At 36.0% G+C, this 19,793-nt stretch overlaps 1 protein-coding gene across 4 annotated transcripts in view; it reads right to left on the bottom strand.

Moving 5' to 3' along the window:
- tsc2 (TSC complex subunit 2) overlaps positions 1–19,793 on the bottom strand; it is a 65,331-nt gene that overhangs the window by 33,775 nt on the left and 11,763 nt on the right. For 2 of the 4 annotated variants that reach the window (XM_058776526.1, XM_058776533.1), the window contains 11 exons: positions 19,562–19,715; positions 19,221–19,343; positions 18,215–18,349; positions 17,081–17,270; positions 16,837–16,930; positions 16,314–16,416; positions 16,136–16,230; positions 13,452–13,580; positions 5,670–5,831; positions 4,158–4,313; positions 2,577–2,689 (listed from right to left, as the gene is read on the bottom strand). In XM_058776526.1, coding sequence (XP_058632509.1) covers positions 2,577–2,689; positions 4,158–4,313; positions 5,670–5,831; positions 13,452–13,580; positions 16,136–16,230; positions 16,314–16,416; positions 16,837–16,930; positions 17,081–17,270; positions 18,215–18,349; positions 19,221–19,343; positions 19,562–19,715 — 1,454 coding nt within the window. The remainder of the gene's footprint in view (positions 1–2,576; positions 2,690–4,157; positions 4,314–5,669; positions 5,832–13,451; positions 13,581–16,135; positions 16,231–16,313; positions 16,417–16,836; positions 16,931–17,080; positions 17,271–18,214; positions 18,350–19,220; positions 19,344–19,561; positions 19,716–19,793) is intronic. The other 2 variants (XM_058776540.1, XM_058776548.1) reach the window with 1 other exon arrangement.

Below are 19,793 nucleotides of genomic sequence, written 5' to 3' on the forward strand. Positions count from 1 at the left end.
AGATTGTAATGTTCTACATTAATGCAAGTGATATTTACAGTCATGCTTGGTATCATTTAAATGGTCTCAGGGCGACTGATACAATGGTCTCATTCTTATAAGTAGTAAACTAAAAGGTAATACAGATCCTAAGAGTTTAGAAATATTTTGCACTCTGTAGAGGGCGGGTCAGTTCCCAGTGCCTTTCATGCAAATTACCTTCTGTTCCAAAAAGTGATAACTCTACTTGATCAATGCAAATTCCAATTGTTAGTTCCTGTCTCCATCTCGGGGGATGTTGGTCTTGGTCAGAGTACTTAAGGAAATGTTGCAAGAAGATCAGGGCCTTCTGTAGCCGGAATGAGCCCATAGGATGAAGTGTGTTCGCACACTTCATATTATGTATTTTTCTCAAGTCAGGTATGCTTACTCTTAGATTCATCTTTGAGATTTTGATGTTTTGTACTGATTTGATATTTGAATTGTTTGTATAATTGGCATAACACATATTTACCTGACTGATAATAAATTGTTACATTTGAATTTTTTCTGACTTACTCTGAAATGATTGACTCTAGTAGATTACGTTGTATCCTTGTTACCGCATTTCCTGCATCAGGTTAGTAACAGACTAAGATTCAGTTGAGATGGAGCATAGGGCACACCAACTGTATCTTTAGAGATCCGGCTAACACTTGGTATTAGTTCAAGTGTACTTAGATTGTAAGGGCTAAAAGGGAATTTCCGTCTAGGTCAACTGGATGTTGTACGACCAACCTAAATAGGGTGAGCCTAACCTCTGTTTATTGTAATATTATTCTAGCTAAGTGTACATGGGGAAACCATGGCATGACCATACTAAAGCTACTATCAGGGAAAGTAATGTTGGTCGGCTTATATCTGTAGTAGTGGTTGTGACCTCTGACTAGAAATAGTGTTGCTTTATTCAAGTGTGTACAAATCTATGGGGGCTAATTAAAGGTACTTTTAGAATGAGCGAGCATAGGAGCGGCCGTCTAAAGTATTAGGCAATTACCTCTGTCTAGTAACCAAGACTGATGAGAATGTGACCGTAAGATACGCTAACAGCTGAAGCGATATCTTTGAGCAACATGAGCACCCGAATGAACGAGTACAATAATGGTAAAGAGTTGACTAGAATAATCAAATGTCATAATAATAATTAGAAATGAACAGATAATCAATTGGCATTTCAATCTAAATTTAGAGGTCATAATAAAATGGAGTCAGATTTGAAGTTAACCTAAATTTAATAACTATGCGCGCTGAAAAGACCGAACATGCAGGAAACCTTCATCCATGATTGGATACCATCCTTGGACCAAATTCGTGGACCTTACAAAAGTAACATGCATTTAAGAATTATTCACAACAATAATAATAGAACAATTAAATTAATTTTGATTTCATGCTGAATTCATGAAAGATTCTCGTATGATGAACAGAGCAATGTTATTTTAATATTATTTATATACTATTATTGATTTTATTCATATTTTGCACTAGCTTCTATTTTTATATATTTCCAGTTTTCATTTCAATATTAGTTTAAGTAATTTTGTTGTGAGCTTTTGTTATTGTTATTAATTTTGTTTTTAATATTTTTATTTATTTAGTTTTAGTATTTTAAACCTAAAATTTATTTCAGTTGTTTCAAATTTAGAACTTTTTTTTTTTCCAGTTAAAGTTTTTCCTCTATTATTCTAATATTCATTTTATTTTACATTATTATAATGTTAAAATTTAAATTAAAGGAAATAATTTGTAATAGTTTTAGTTTTAATAATCAAAGTCATGTGACACACACAAGAACCAATGAGGTTTGATGTTACTGACATTTTGCCATATTTGATTTGAGAGTGAATAACCACTTAAATTTCTCTGCTCATACACAGCAACTAAACCACTGTTTTTTGGGGGGGAGGTAATTACTTTTACACAACCTTTACATACTTTTTGAAGCTTGAAACTTTCGAACCCCACTGACTTTTATAGATTAAGAAAAACTTCAAAATATCTCCATCTGTCCATAGATAAAAATCATAACATTTTAGAACGACAAGGGTGAGTAAATGATAACAGAATTAACATTTTGAGTTAACTGTCCCTTTAAGATTTTAATTTCATGTATGACAGCTCATATATCTACTTCAAGCATTTGGTGACTGGATTCATACAGAGGGCTAGACAGTAATGAAAGAAGTAATTTACATGTAGAAGTCTTTAAGGTTACAGAAGCAAGAAGAGATTGTTTAATTAAAAGGGTGTGTGTGTTTTTGTGACACGAGGACACAAATTTGCATAATGACATGAGCATGACATAGGTATTACAAGGAGAAGGTGACTTATGAGGACATTACCCAATGTCCCCATATTTCAAAAGGCTTATAAATCATACAGAGCGAGTTTTTTTGAGAAAGTAAAAATGCACAGTTTCCAAAGGGGTAGGTTTAGGTGTAGGGTTGATGTAGGGCGATAGAAAATACGGTTTGTGCAGTATAAAAACCATTACGCCTAAAGAATGTCCCCACAATTCACAAAAACAAACCTGTGTGTGTGTGTGTGAGAACTGTCACCTGATATGGAGCGGACACGGGTGCGAGTGCTGCTGTTGATCTGCTGGCCCGACTGAGACTCGAGTTTAGCAGGAGCCTCTTTCGTCTGTCGGGTGTGTAATGACGGGTCAGACCTGCAGAAGAGTCATATGTCTGTTTGTTTTTATGTTTTCCCATCTGATGAGACTCAGTAAACATTGTCATTCCTGTCCTAAGTGGAAAGAGGTTCGTATCTGATAATGCCAAAAGTTGTAACCATCTATCCGTCTACCTATCCACCTATTAGGGGTGTAACGATACACGTATTCATATTGAACAGTTCGGTACGAGGCTTTCTGTTTGGTATGCTTTACAAACCAAACGAGTCGTTGGACTAATCCTTTTACGTTTGGAAAATAAAAGAGCTTAAAGTGTGTGAAATATAATGTTCTCAGTGCCACTGCGCTCAACAACGAGCCCAAACGATGTAACAGACAACCTGCTGTCTGCCCCGTGTTAACCTCCCCTTCCTAGCTGGGGTGCGTCGAAAGACGATGATCTTGTATCAACTATAGCCAGAGATATTGTCAAAAACATCAATTATTGGCAATATTAAGAAGATTTCGCATTTCCAATTAATGTAGGCCTGTTGCATTCTTATTTTCATTAGGCCTATTATTATTATTATTATTATTATTATTATTATTATTATGAAGTTACTTTTATTGTTAAATTAAAATTACAATTAAAGGGTTAGTCAATTAGCCCATGTTTTACTCACCCTCAAAGCATCCTAGCTGTATATGACTTTCTTCTTTCAGATGAATCCAATCAGAGTTATATTAAAAGATATCCTGGGTCTTCCAAGCGTTTGAATGGAAGCAAGCGGGTGTTTTTTTTTCTCAACAATCCAAAAGTAATCAAATAAAGTGCGCGCATCCATAATAAAACATGCCTCACACGGCTCCAGGGGGTGAACAAAGGCCTCTTGTAGCGAATCTATGCATTTTAGTAAGAAAAATATCCATATTTAAAATGTTATAAACACTTTTTTCTCACTTCTGCTGACTGTCATACATGCAAGCCGTTCCAGGCGGATGATGCAGGATGTACGTGTTGAGCAAATTTGTTTACAGGAGCAAAGTTTCCTTACTTTAGCAAAGGAAAACCAGCCTCCTCTTGGCTTATATCCAAACCGGCGTTTTGTTTCACTCTCTCCTCCGCGCTTTCGTGTTCGTCACTAATCACCGGCGCTTACGCTACGCATGCGTCATTCTGTTTTTACTTTCACTTTCTGCATAGTGAATTGACAGATTGAGACGTTCACCGGCATAACTCTTGCACAAAGTTTGCACGCTTCTTGTGATTTCTGTTGGCTCGCCTTCATGGTTTAAAACATAAATATTTCCAACATTGCCATGTAAGCAACCCCCTCCCATATCGAAAACGTACCGAACCGTGACACCACTGTGTCGTATCGAACCGAAGCATGAATTTTGTGAACCGTTACACACCTACTATCTATACATCAATCCACCTATCTATTTATATAATTCATGCAAGCAATGTGCTTATGTTATCCTACAGTAATAACATGATTGGTTTGTGACACCAGTGGCGTACCTGGTCATTTCTCCTCCTCCAGGCCTCTCTGCCATGTCCAGACCCAGAAGGGATTGGGTTCGCGAGCCGCCGCTGGTTGTAATGGTGACTAACTTATTCCCAACCAGCCAAGTCATACTGGGGCCACCGGACAACAGGAACTCTGCGATGGGAGACCTGAGAGAGGAAGGGAGTTTATGAAGCCCATTAATCATCTTCATTTAGTGTCATTGTGAGAAAACACATTCATCTCTGAAAGGAGTTTGCTGCTTGCGCGCTAAAAGTAGATGCTACACTGTCCAAAACAACAGGCCGAATAAGGATATCGGCTGATGTGCCTATTCACAGACGGAGTGAAACAACTACTATAAGAGTGAAAAAGTTTACTCTGGTACAAAAGATGAATCGATGCAGCGTTCAGCGGCCTGCATTTATCACGCACTGCACAGATGAAAGCCAAGTATTATTTAAAGCTTTGCACACAGACTCCGAACAAAAGGATGAAGGTCAAGCAATTACAGCTCAAGCTAAAAGTGTGTAAAGCAGTCTAAAATGAAAGAAAGAGAAAAAGCAGAGACAACAGCAGCTCTGGACATATCTTCAATGCATTTACTCATTTAGCTGACTCTATTTCAAAGTGCCTGACAAATGAATGAAATCACAATTCCTTTAAAGTTCGGATAGTAAAACAGCTTTTGGTGCATTGATCCTAAAAGATTGGTCAGTGAGATCTATTGCCATAAATTAGCAAAAAACTGACTTAATGAAAACCATATTTATATTGTTTTAGTTCTGTTTGTACCATTTTCTTTTTTATAAATTTGTATTTTTTAAAACATGATACAAAAGTACACAATTATTTATTGTTTCAGTTTTAAAGTAGGGCAATTAATTATTATTATTATTATTAATAATTTAATTTAATTTTAAGATGCACATTAATAAAAAATAAAATAAAACTTTACTCATTGTTTCAGATTAAAGTAGGCAATTATTATTATTTTTAAAATTATTTTAGTTTAACATCAATTAATAACTGTTTCAGTTTAAAGGCAACTACTATTATTATATTATTGTTGTTATATTATTCATTTTATTTTATAAATACTAATATAAATTACTAATTGCTTCAGCATATTATCAATTTACAATGATCAATTTCATGTATTCATTTAATGCAATTACTACTATTTTATTACATTTTATTTTAATGTATTACATACTTGTTGAATCAGAAGGCATGATTGTGTAATTTTACCATACATTTCATTAATTAATTGAAATTACTCAAATATATGAATCTTAAATTAATCATGTCTCCTGATTCAACGCTTCTATCTGGCATGATAATGTAACATTTTTTATTTTATCTTCAATTAATGGCTTTTCTAATCAAACATTGATATTCAATTGCAAATACTGCAGCGTTGATTGCGATTAATTGGACTGTTAAAACATGCTTCTAATTAGATGAAATGAGGGCTGTAAATGCAGATGAACTGTGACGTGTGGTTTGTGGTGAACAGGCGTCACCTCTTGGGCAGCGCAGAGAAGTTGGAGAAGACGTATCGTGCCATCATGTCCAGGCAGGTCTCCGTCAGCTCCAGATGGACGGTCTTGAGCGCGTCGTCTGCCTGCATCACTGCGTTCTCGTCAGCCGAGCCCAGGCTGCAGGTGGTGCTGGACGTCTGCATCCTGCACAGGACGGGGTTAGGGGTCACACACAGGCACCGGGTTACAGCAGGTACAGGACAGGTCACGGGGTCAAAGAGTGCACCTCACAACCAGCTCAAACTGGTTCTAGTCAAGTCAGAGATCTCAGCTAGTCTCTGACACCATGTCCTAACCAGAATTCTGAACCACTGACTGATTCAGATTCAGATTCAGATTCATTTGATTCCGAGTCATCTGATTCTGATTCTGATTCTGACGTGTCACTGTGGGCGGAGCTACACAGTCTTTATGCTTGTTATGATGGCAGATGATTAGTGTGGATATTTTTCACTCGTCACGGCTGGTTAGGACACAGTGTGCAGCTTGAGATGAGTGTGCGTGAGTGTGTTTGTGAAGATGTTAAGATGCCAGTGTCAGCGGGTAACAAATCAGATTCAGATGTTGATTGAAGCTGAAGTGGCCCTTTAAACACACACACACACACACACACACACACACACACGCAGTTAAAACAGACTCACACTCGTTTATAAATCAAATTAGAGACACTGTGTGAGTTTATCTTTACTTAAAGGTAAAAATACTCACTTTCTACTGTTTTTGTTATCTAAAACTATTAAAAGTAGTTTTTGGCTTTAATGGAAATAAAATTAAATTTAAATATTGGATAAAACTGCAACTGAAATAAAATAAGTTGAAGTACAAAAATTAGTGGAAGTAAAATCTAAATCTAAACAGAAATATTAAAAAGGACAATAAAAACGATTTTTAAATCTTACACTAAAATTAAAATGAAGGCTGAAAAAAAATTAAAAAGAAAAAAGCTAATTAAAATATTAATAAATACTATAACATTAAAATAACAGTCACTCTCAAGTCATTCTAAAACCATATGACTATTTCTTCATTAAAACACAAAATCAGCTTCAAAAATGTCAACAAAAAAAAAAACAAGCTAACATTTTCTCAAAGTAGTCCATATGACTCATGTGCAATATTTAAGGTAATATGTGGTATATTTTGGAAGGAACAGAGCAGGATTATTATTGTTGACTATTAAAAGTAGTTTTTGTTAGCTGAAATAAAGCTGAAAAATATACAGTATATTAGATAAAAACTGTGGAAAATTGAAATCAAAGAAACTGAAGAACTGAAATTACCACCTGGAAAAAAATAAATGAATGAAAAACAAACTCAACTAAAACTAAAAAAAAAATCTATTACACCTAAATAGTAATATAAAAAAATATTATCTAACAAAAATAACTAATTATAGCACAAAAAAATTCAACTAAAATTTAAATGAAAACTTAAAATATAAAAATAAAAGCTAATTTACCATATTACTAAAAATGAAAGTAGTATACAAATACTACTAAGATAAAACTGGAACAAAAAATTGTGACCAATCGTGGTGCGTTAGTTGGAATATGCATGAATACGAATTCATTTTTGACTAAATTTTAATTTTTGAGTGAATGATTCCTTTATCTGTTTTGTTTTGTTTTGTTTTGTTTAGTTTAGTCAAAGCCTTTTTGTTTCTCTTTTAGTGACACAAAACTGGGACTGACAAACCTTGAGCAGGAGAGAAAACGGGAGAGAGCATGGCTGTTTAACACACAAACACACACACACACACACACACACACACACACACCCCTAGAAAAGTTCAGCTGCCAGCTTGCGATCCACACACACACACACACCTGTGAAGAGCCGTGTGATTATCCAGGTGATGGCATTAATCTAAGACAGCCATCAGCATCCTGCCCTTCTGTAACCACGGCAACTGCAGCCCTGGGGAAATCAGCAGAGCCCACATCATCTCCATACACTAAGACGACACACACGCCAACCCGCGTAAACACACACTGCTGCCAAAGCCATTCAGCTAAAGCACTTCTGACTGCAACATCGACTCTCTGACCTGAGAAACAGGCACAGGTGAACAACTCATTAACACCAAACACGCAAGAAACGCTACAGTCCGTGAGCACGAGAGTGTGTGTGTGTGAGACCTCGCTGGCAATAAGTAACTAAGCCCTAACTCGAGTATTAAACGATAAATCATATATATATAAATATATTTATATAAGTATAAATATATAAACTATTAATTAAATATATATGTGCTGTCAATTGATAAAAAAATAATTAAAATCGCACATTTTTTATATTGCAATAATTTCATATTCAATCCTTAAATTAATGTAAATAAAGACCGTATATTTTTAATATTTGTGTAATGGAATCTTTTTTATGACTGAAGGCCAGTATCACTGATACCAATACTACTGATGCCTCTATAAAATATTTTTTTCCCCCTAATATTTACCCATTAACTAGCCATTCAACATTACAGTATAATTGAGAGCTATCAAGAGTTACCAAACACAAAATTTTAAAATGAAATATACTGTAGATGAATCCTTAAAGTTACAAAAGTTATTGATTTCCTCTTTTTTTCTTTGATAAACAGACATCACAGCAGCTGGGTTATTAGGTTTTTTTGACTGTTTAAGAGCTAGGGTTGATATGCGGATCTGACATGCATCGTATTTCTATTTTCTCACATCTCTTTACCCGTTCTGACCCACTTCAGGTCTTAAAGTCTCTATTAATGAGCTGATGAGTTGAATCGGGTGTGTTAGATGAGGGAGAGTGCTGGGCTGCTCCAGGACAGTTTGGGAAACCACTGCATTTCAGAGACTTGTTCTTGAATGACTTTTTTTTGGTAACTTCATGGCTTAACTGCCGCTATAACTATGACATTGCATGCTCGTACTGTAGTTTCTTTGCTGTAAGCACAGTACAGTTTCCGCGCTCGTTTGACTCGCGCCTGCCGCTGAAGTGAAGCGCGTCTGAATCGTCTCCCATTTGATGTGCTCATAAAGACGTTCTGCATTAATACGTTAAAAATGTATTGCCTGCGTTAACGCGCTAATTTTGACAGCATTTTATATATATATATATATATATATATATATATTTACACACATAAAAAAAAAAAATTTGGTTTAGATAAAGAAAGATAAAGATATATTGATATATCTATAGTTAAAAATATAAAACAAAATAAAAAAGCACAAAACAAAAATAAAGTTAATAATAATGATAATTTTTTTTAAATAACCTTGGAGACTGATTTTCAGTCAGACACAAAATAATATATTCCATGAATAAATATTAATGATAATAAACACAAACATGATAAAATTAATAAAACTGATAGCTGATTCAGAACCCAGGACTCCAATATTTTTGGTTTTAGTAAAAAACTAATCAGTGCCTAGCAACCATCAAATACCAACCAATAAGAACATTCAGTAGAAACATGCAAAAACTACCCAGAACACTCCAGGAATATCAAAGCGAATGCAATAAAAACCCATCTATATTATCTTACCTTATCATCAACCTCATCACACCTAGCAACACATTAGTAACCACTCTGAATCGTGATGACAATTACACATCTGGCACTGCGCTTCTACATCTGAGGTATGAAAAAGCCAAACTGAGCTACGCATGAGCATGCAATCAACAAAGACCATCTTCATTTCATCTCAGTGGGGGACGAGGGATGAATGTGGATGATATGAGCATATGTGGGCGTCACAGACGACAAACACACAGTCGAAAGACAGAAGCATCTACTCCAAAGCGTCAGTGCGACCCATGACATCTGATGCTTCACAAACCAACACAACACCTATCACAATAAAAACTATATTCTGTCTTCAAGCAATGACACACTGATACAAAAACACATTAATTCAGTTTGCAAAGAAATGTGTTTTCGGGGCTCAAAGGTTCGAGTCCGGCCTATTTCTCTGCCTGTACTTTTCTGTCACTGTAAACAACAAAATATTTAATTATATAAAATTTATTTTTCAAAAATTATTTTTTGAATATTTTTTCAAAACATTCTATAGTAGTATTTAAATTTATTTTGTATTTACCTTAATTTGTATTGAATTTAATTTAAATTATGATTATATTTTTCTATTAACTATATTTTAAAATTATAAATTATAATTTTTACTTATTCATACACCTTTAATTATGAGTGTTATTTTTTTTTAGTTTTTGTTTACTTCATATTAATTTATTTTATTCTAGTCATTTTCTAAAATAAATCAACTCTACACTCTAAAAAATGCTGCGTTAATAAATACAACCCAGCGCTGAGTAAAATATGGACAAACCCAGCGATTGGGTTGTTTTCAGATGGGTTAAATGGGTTAAGCTGGGTCAAAACAACCCAATCGCTGGGTTTGTCCATATTTTACTCAGCGCTGGGTTGTATTTAACCCAGCATTTTTTAGAGTGTAATATTCTCTAATATAAATAAATATCAAATAGAACATATTTAAAGGTCATTTACAAATGACATTCACATTTTAAGGCAATTGAAGTTAAATAATTTAATTTTTTCACAGTTACTGTAATGCAATAGAATATGTAAATAAGTAAATATGGGAAAGCAATACTTTTAAGGTAATAGACATTACATTTACCACAGACACTTTAACATGAGAGTAGTGTGACAGAAACACTTACTTTCCTTTTTGTACAATAAAAATGTTTAACAAAAATTTAAGCATTACATTTTTTGCATTTAAAGACCAAGAGTGAATGAACCCTGTGAACTTCCACTGAAAGGGTGTTAGTGTAAACACCACCTGATTGAAGGGTCGAAGATATTTTCTGTAGTAACAGACAAATGCTGTAGATAGAGATGAGCTAATTCTGGAGCATTCCTTCAGCTGCTTCGCTCAAAGGCAGAACTGACTTTTTCCTCACTGGAATCGATCCAACAACCTGAGCTTTAACCACCACACCAAACCCAATCACTCGAGCGCCCATCAACAGGGTCATCCAGCACATAAACACACACACAAAATGCACTCACACAGACAGGAAGTCCCAGTTTGTGTCTTTACATTTAATCATTCAGTAATTCTTCAGCCTCAACCTCGACACTTCTATATCCTGCATACCTGTTTGCTCAGTAAATGCAGAAAATTTCAAATATTTAAATCAAACCTAGAATGTTATATTTTTAAAGCCACATAAAATGTCCATAAAGTCTCTGAATCCTGGGCGTCCAGTACAGCTGATCATAACACCAAACCCTTATATGAAAATTATGATATCCTCTAAACCAGTTGATTTTTTTCAAAAGGCACAATTTCCAACATAAACATATTTTGACTGCTGTCACACAAAGAAAACGCTTCACTGTTCGCCAGCTCTTCACTTGCACATCAAGCCCTCAATCATCTCTATTAGCTGCAGTCGGATGATTGTTGATGTCTGTAGAATAATAAATAATGTGGTTTGTCAATGCAATTTTACTCTATTGATGCATTAAGCGATGACAGAGCTGAATATGAATGAGTGGAATATGGCAGTACAAATCTTCACTTGATTTTTTTTTTTTTTTAAGTTTCACTTTTTATGAGTTTCGAAAACATTTAAAAACCTAAAACTGAAGCCGTACACTTTCATTTAACACAGCAAGAGTCAAACTGCTTGTGATTTAAATCAAGTTCAGCATTACTAGCTCACTTTTGTGTCACCAAAAATGCCATTAAATCATAACAAGCGACCTTGAAATTACTCAAACAAAAGCCCCTGGCACAGAAATACTTTAGGCAATTAGTAAACCAATGGCAGGGTAATTTGCAGACATAATAGATAATAAAACAAATATGCCATATGAAGTCCCTGTGCTTGCTAATAGCGGACGCTCTATTCATTAACATCCTGTTAACTTGGAGGCGCTGATTAATAGGTTTTATGGTAAGTAGATGCACTGGGTTAATAAAACAGACTTTCCAGGGCAAATATTACTGGAAATGTCTCCCTCTGCCAGAATCTCATCTGATGCTACGCTGCCATCTGCTGGTTAATGAGCACTGCAGTTTGTTAATGAGTTCAGGGGCACATGGAGGTTAGACTTCATATTTATGCAAAGAAAACAAAGCTGTGAGGGGAAATCAACAGAATGTATTTTGCTGTATGGAAAATTGTGTTTTACACAAGAAAGAAATTCATATGGGTTTGAAATGATATCAGGTAAGTATATGCTCTGAAAAAATGCTAATAAAACTTATTGGGTTGAAAACACAGCATTTGAAGAGGGCATCAGTGAAACATTTTCAGCGTTTTCGCAGCGTATTATTGTGCGACTTTTTGGTCATGATTCAAAATGTGGTATGATAAAACATGGATGGTTACTGTACCTGGATCATGTGTAAAGAGTGTGTGAATATGATGTGAATAAGTGAAGGTTAAAACAGGCTCAGACAGGCAGCAGGCTGAGCAAGTGGAGTGCGCCCCCTAGTGTTTGGGAGCTGAATCACTGCCGTCCATCTCATTCAACAAACAGCAAAGAGAGAAAAGTGTAAACTCGCTCCAATGTGTAAACGCATACTTTCAATTGTGCATGCTTCCTGTGTGCGGTACGGAGCCCCTAAAGGGACATGGAGATGGAAAAAAATGGGATGGGAAAATATTTTTCTATGCATGTGCTTTTTTTCCTTTTTCAGAGGAACACATTCGTTTTGGAAGAGAGCGTAAAAGTTTTGCAAGAGAATGCAAAAGCATTGAAATACAACGCAAAGTTTCTCTGAGGATCGCAAACATTTGTGAGAGAAAGTTGTGTGTGTGAATGCAATGTTTCTCTCGCAAAAGTATTGTGTTCCACAGAAACGTTGTGTTAGCTTGCAAAAGTATTGAAATATCATTTATCCTCTCACCTCATATCATAACTGTTTTACGATTAAATGCAAATTTTCTCAGTGGGGCGCAAAAAGGTAACAAAAGTTATTTATCAGAGAATGGTAAAGTTTTGCAAGTGGACGCAAAGTTTCTCTTGCAAAAGAAACTTCCCTCAAGAAACTTTGTTTACTCTCAAAGTCACTGAAATATTGTTTTTCCTACCACCTCATATTATTCATCACAAACATTTTACGAGCAAATCATTTTTTTTTTAGATAACGCAACAGTTGTTACGAGAGAATGTAAAAGTTTCCTGGGAAATGCTAGATTTTTGTGAGAGAATGTAAACTTGCGAGAAAACGCAAAGTTTAAGGAAACAAAAGTTTTGCGAGAGAACGCAAAAACATTGACATGTAACACAATGTTTCTTGTGAACGCAAAAGTTTTGAAAGCGAACGCAAAGTTTCTTGAGGGAAGGCAAAGCTTTTGCAGGTGAACAAAAGGATTGAAAAAATATTTTCCCCATCACCATGTCCCTTTAGGGGCTCCATAGTACGGCCATTTGCTCGTGGAAAGAAAAAACACCATCACAAACGGCACCAATAAGCATGGTAAAAGCCAATACAAAACGGGGTTAGGCTGAAATCAAAACAGATGCTCGCAAGGTTTGACGCATGCAGTCAACATTACCATCAATGAAACGAAAGAAAATGACAAAACCCTCCTCCAGCATGCACACTTTCCTGCCCAATCAGAATTAGCCCAAACCAGATGTCCACGCCCACCCCGCATCGCCAAGACAACGCCCCGCCCCCGAATGCCCAAGCCCCACCCACCGTCCCTGCATACAGAAAAGGAAAAGCAGGGATATCAATCGGTTGTTGAGTTTTGAGGTGACCAAAAATGCTCTACCTGCGCACCGCATGCTCGGACACACTGATGCTTCGGGAGCGGAAGGCGTCCATGGCCGACAGATCTTTCAGGTCTTTAACGGGAGAGTTTGCGCTGGGGCCTTGCTTCGCCACTTTGGTCGTCCGCAAACTGCCCCGAGGGCAAACGAGGTCAGGTGTGCGTCAGCATAACGTTGTGACCAGGGAGGGTCGGGGGGAATTTGGGGCATTTTAACCACGTCGGCATGGGTGGATGGGGGAGTGCGATTGGTTGTGGAGTGTCATGAAAAGGGCCAGCGACCAATCACAGGTGACGGATCCGAGGTGACGGCACCCCCCCCAAACCACGCCCATCACGCATGGCCCAATCAGAGGAGGGGGGAGGGGTCAAATAAGGAAGTGAAAGGAAAACAAAGTAACTTGGTCAGCAGTGCACACCGAGAACCAGAAAACAGGGACGACACTCAAAAACAAAAAGAAAACAAAGGAGGAAACAGAAAACTGGAAGGAGAAACAGCATAAAGATCAACAGACACTTAACAAGGCATAAAGTAAGCAATATACTGTCAGCATTCTACGAAAGGAATGAAAGAGGAGAAAATAAATGAAAAACTCATCAGAGAGCACAAACATACTGGTACAGGGAAGAAAAAAAGCATTCAGACACTGCTATGATCATTATACTGGAAATTAATAACAATAGGAAAACAGTGATATGATCATGTGTATGTGTGTGTGTGTGTGAGAATTAATACAGCAAACATAACACAAATGAATGACCTGATGGAGTGAAACTAGAAACTGGAACAGAAATTGTAAGGCCTGATAAACTAGAAAGAGCATAAAAAAAGTTCAAAATCTAAATATGAAACATGTTTATGCACATCATTTTAGATTAAGATATTTAATCGTTTTTTTGTGCTTTATGATTGTTTTATTTAAAATGTATTATTTGACATATATATATATATAAATAAAATTAGATTTTTGTCAATCTATGAACCCCAGTACTTGCATAATCAATGAATTCTGAAACAGCAATAATTGAAATAATTTTCAATAATCTACTCTTGAATGATGCACATTAATGTAATTAACAAAACATAGAAAGTATAAATTTGATTTGTATGACTAAATTTTCATGAATATATTAATATTCTTGTGCATGTAACTGGTTGATCCTTCTCTTTTTCAGGCTTTTCAATGACAAGACACAAGACGTACAAAAGAATACAAAAGAACACTGATGGTTTCCACAGAGAATTAACCTGAAATCAGTATCAGGACAATGAGATTAGATGGTTTTGTGACTCTGGACATATCTGCTCATGGAGTGTATTAGTGATATGCCTGGAAAAACAAACTTGTTGTTACAATGATTGCAATGCATTGTTTGCTGCATCAGGTGTGCTGGTTATAATGGTTTAGTAAGTCGTTACTATGGAGATTTCCTGTTAAAGTAAACTGGCTTATGAGACAATGACTGTTTTCACACCCAATACAAAAAGTGAAAATCAAGAAAAGCAAAGACAGAGAATGAATGAAGTAGAAATTAATGGAAAATAATAAGGAATAGAAAATAAGACGGGCTTCGGTTCAAATCCAGATGTTAGTAGGCAGGACTCTTAACCTCTGGTTTATTGGTCCCTTTTTTAGAGACACATGACTAGTTATTTCGACTATTAAACATCAACACAAGTTTTAGAGATGTGTGTACTGTTTGTATTCAGGTGTTTCTTCAACTAGGGGCATTTTTAGTCCTTTTAGAAATTTAACTGCATTAACACACTTTTTAAACTCATTTATTAAATGTGTCTACTAATAATCCTAATCTTTAACAGTGGATGAACACACTGTTTCATGAACCCTCACAAAAATGTTCACCACTGCGTCATTTCCATCAAATCTTAAATCGTAATTCATCATAATTCTGTGGTGGAAATTGAATGTTTTATTTTTTATATTTTGGAATAAAATGAAAATGATCGAAAATGCATCAAACATGTTTTAAAATATTTATAAATATATTTATAAATATACTGCATTTTGCAAAATCCATAGCTTTCACAAAATAAATAAATACACAAATGCTAAAATAACGACTACTGACCAATATCCTCTTTAATTAGACTATCATAGTTTCAAACATGCATTTTTTAAATTAAAAACATAAAAGGCATTTGAAAAGTATCAAAACTAAGTTTGCTAAAAGAAAAAATTTTTTTTTAAATCTCCAGTTTTAATGTGACCTTCATATAGCAAAAAATGAGAATTCGAAATCTATTTGTCTGAATAAAAATCAATCCCTGGGACATAAAGTGGCCGTAGTTAAAGAAACACTCTTTCATAAATGAATGTGTTAATGGTTTTGATGTGACAGTCTGCCTTTGAGAAACAGTCACTGCTGAACCAGATGAGGAGAGAAAGAGAGACACACAGACAAAGAAATGAGACTGATAAGAAAAGACAGCGAGAAAGACGAGACGTCCCACAGTCAAACTAGCATCCGTGTGTGGAAGTGAAAACTGTTCTGACGTAAACCAGACACACAAAGCCAGAAATCACAACACTACCATCAAAAAAAATGAACCAATGAGGCGCCTGAATGACAATCATGCTTTGAGTCCTTCCCACGGCAAAACCTGACATGAGACAAACCGTGATCCGGCCCTGCGTGTGTGAGTGTGTGTGTGTGTGTGTGTGTACCTCTTGGGCCTCTCGTTCAGGCTGGTGCTGCGTGCTCTGAAGCTGCTCTGCTCATGAGAGTCATCGAACGGAAGAAGAGCGTTTGAACGGAGACCCTAATCACACAAAAAATCACACTTCAACTCAAGACCAACAGATCGGTCCGTAAACACATGGGCCTGACAATCCCATCACGCACCTTGGTGATGTACTGAACGAAGTCTTTCCTGAAAGGCAGTCTGCAGCGTATGAACCACATGGCTATCACATGATGGGCGAGAGACACTATGTACTGATTAAACCTACAGAGAATGAAGAAAAAACAAGAAAACACACCATTTAAGATCATTCAGCTCATGGAGGTTGCATTTATTTGATTAAAAATAATTTTTAAATATTATTACAGTTTAAAATAACTGTTTTCTAAGTGAATATTATATTAAAATGTAATTGATTCCTGTGATCAAAGCTGAATTTTCAGCATCATTACTCCAGTCTTCAGTGTCACATGATCCTTCAGAAATCATTCTAATATGATGATTTGCTGCTCAAGAAACATTTCTAATTATTATCAATGTTTGAGAACTAAAAAGTTCAAAAATCCATTTATTTGAAACAGAAATCTCTTGTAACATTATAAATGAACATGAAGTAGTTAAATAGCTGATGAAGGCTACATGTTCTGTATGTGTGAGTTCACAGGTGTGTGTGAGCTTACTCACTTTGAGGGGTTGGTGTACGGCAGCGATATGGCAAAGACGCTGACGTACTGCTCAGCTACGAAGTTAGCATACAGATGTGGGAGCCGCACTAATGCTGAGAGAGAGAGAGAGAGAGAGAGACACGAGACAAAAACATCAGTACTTGAGCTGTATATGATCCACAGGTGTCGTTTTGCTGTGGTTGTATCCTAAAGTGAGTAGGGTGGCTCTGATTGGTCAGAATGTGATAAAGGCTTGCACTCACTGGACAGGAACTCCAGCATGGGCGAGGCCATGGCCACGGTTGCTGAGATATGCGTGAGCTTGACGATGAGGGCGGGCAGGAGTTTGATCATGATGTCGGGCATCTCAACGGTGCACATGGTCAAAGCCACCACACACTGCTTAGCACAGCGGTAAATCAGGCCTTTCTCCAAACACTGGACCAGCTCCCTCTGAGAAAACAGGTGAGGAAACTGGGCTATCAACACATTTCTCCAATTCATTCCTAGATGCGCATCAGATGATTGGCTGCTATCACCTCCAAAACCGTCACTCCAGAGATTAGATCTGCTGCCGACTGATTCATTAATTAATTAAAGTGTAAGAATAAATTTAAGTAAATGTATTCTCACATTAAATTTAACACACTTTCATTTTTATTTAGTTTAAATTTAATAACACATTTAAGTAAATGATTTCTTAATTGAAATTTAATAAGTTTAAGTAAACACATTTAATTTAAATTATATATAATTTATATTATAAATTAAAATGTGTACTTTAAATTTAATAAATGGACATTTTAATTAAAATGTAATACATTTAAATAAATGTATTTAATATTTTATTTAATTTTAATTTAATAAAGTAGTATACATTTATTAATAAATTTGAATTTAAGTGTAATAATACATGTACATAATTGTATACTTAATTTAAATTTAATAATACACTTGAATAAACATGCTTAATTTAAATGTAATAAATTTAAATTAAACTTATTTGATTTAAGTATTTACATACTTTAATACATTTAAGTACACATTTAAATAAATTTATATTTAATTTAAATTTAATAATACATTTATATAATTGTATGTTTATTGTAAATACAATAACACATTTCAATAAATGTATCTTTAATTTAAGTACAATAATTGTATGTTCACTTTAAACATAATAATACACCTAAATAAATTCATATTTAACTTAAGGTAACTTATAAGGTAACAGTTTGGCTTCCTTCGGAGTGTGCCTATGATGCTGTCTAGATAGGCAAATCACTAGGGTTTAGAACACAGCCCTAGCTAAAATTGATAAAACCTGACAAAACTAAAAAAACCTGATGTTCATATTCTGCTCTCATCTGGATAGCGGGGTAGATGTGTATGTGTACCTGTCGGGACTGCTCTAGGTAGCTGTGATAGGAGGTGAGGGCGGTGAGAACAGGAACCACAGCGAGCTGAACATCAGTGAGGGAGAATCCATCAGGAGTTTTCTTTAAACGCTCCGATATCAGACGGTCCGTCACCTGCACACACACACACTCTCCCAAATTACCTCGCTTCCATACAGTTTATTCCACTGAGTTACTGTGTTGTACAGTAGTGGCCAAAATGATTAGAACACTAGTATTTTCACCAGATAGAAAATGGTTTTAAGTCCGTTATTTTTATCTATCTTGTCAGTTTACATTTCCAAACATTCATTTTGACATTAGTTGTAACAATCAAGTGAGATTTTTGTTTGCTCCACACAGAGATCTGATCATCAATGACAAAGAAACAGAACAAACTGAGACAGACTCAATCCAGAAGAACTGTGCCAACGTCTCCAAGATGCTTCAAGAAATCTACCTGCAAAGCCCCCTGAAAAACAATGCGCAAGTGCACCAAGGGCAAAAGCTGCTTTAAACACAAAGCATGCTCACACCAAATGTTGATTTGTTCTATTAACTTAGTTAATAGAAGTTAATTGATAAAGAAAATCTATTTATGACAGCATCCTCATTTTACAGCATTTTTACACAAGTTCCTAAAACTTTGAACAGTACTGTAGCTTTGCAGGAAGGTTTCTTGAAGCATCTTGGAGACACAGTTCTTCTGGATTGAGTCTGTCTCAGTTTGTTGTGTTTCTTCATGTCATTCCAGACAGACTGGATGATGATCAGATCAGATCTCTGTGTGGAGCACTGGCTGTTGTCAGACAAAAATCTCACTGGATTATTACAATTAATGGCAAAATGAATGTTTGGAAATGTAAACTGATATTTCCTACTGACACACTACAGCAAAAGATAGAAATAACTGACTTAAAACCATCTTTTAGCTGCTGAAAATACTAGAGTTCTTATTTTGGCCACCACTGTAAGAGTGTGTGTGTGTGTGTGTGTTGTGTATTACCATGGAGCAGAGAGTGGAGCACAGATGATCGATGTTGCAGGGTGAGGTCAGGATCAAAACTTTGTACTGGATGGTGCAGGACATCTTATCCAGAACCAGCTTCAGAACCTTCCAGTCAGTCTCCTGCAAATCAAACAAAGAGCTGATGTTTTACCTTTCACACCGCGGTAGTTTTATCTGCACACACAGATTGTGTTGCATTTAAATGGTATGTTCCAGGAATGCAAAAACACAGGAGACCGTGTTAAAAATATGGTACATAAATACAGCACCATGAACATACTATGGCGTCATCAGTCATTTTAAAGGGAAGAGGATGTGAGCTGTGTGTGTTTGTGTACCATCTTGAGGCACTGTAGCAGCACGCTGAAGGCCAGGTTGTAGGGCAGATAGGCAGTGCGAATGGAGGAAGGCGGAGCCACCGGTGTGGGACTTCCTGCCGGCGGCGACACGGTTCCTGTTGGCTTCTTATCAGTACCTCTCTTCTCCGACTCCCTGAAAACCAGACATTTGAGATTTAGTCAATCTGAATGTTCTCCTTAATCATTTAAACTTAATTTACATTGGATAACA

Source organism: Onychostoma macrolepis, chromosome 01 (assembly GCF_012432095.1).
Source record: "Onychostoma macrolepis isolate SWU-2019 chromosome 01, ASM1243209v1, whole genome shotgun sequence".
NCBI classification, from domain to species: Eukaryota; Metazoa; Chordata; class Actinopteri; order Cypriniformes; family Cyprinidae; genus Onychostoma; species Onychostoma macrolepis.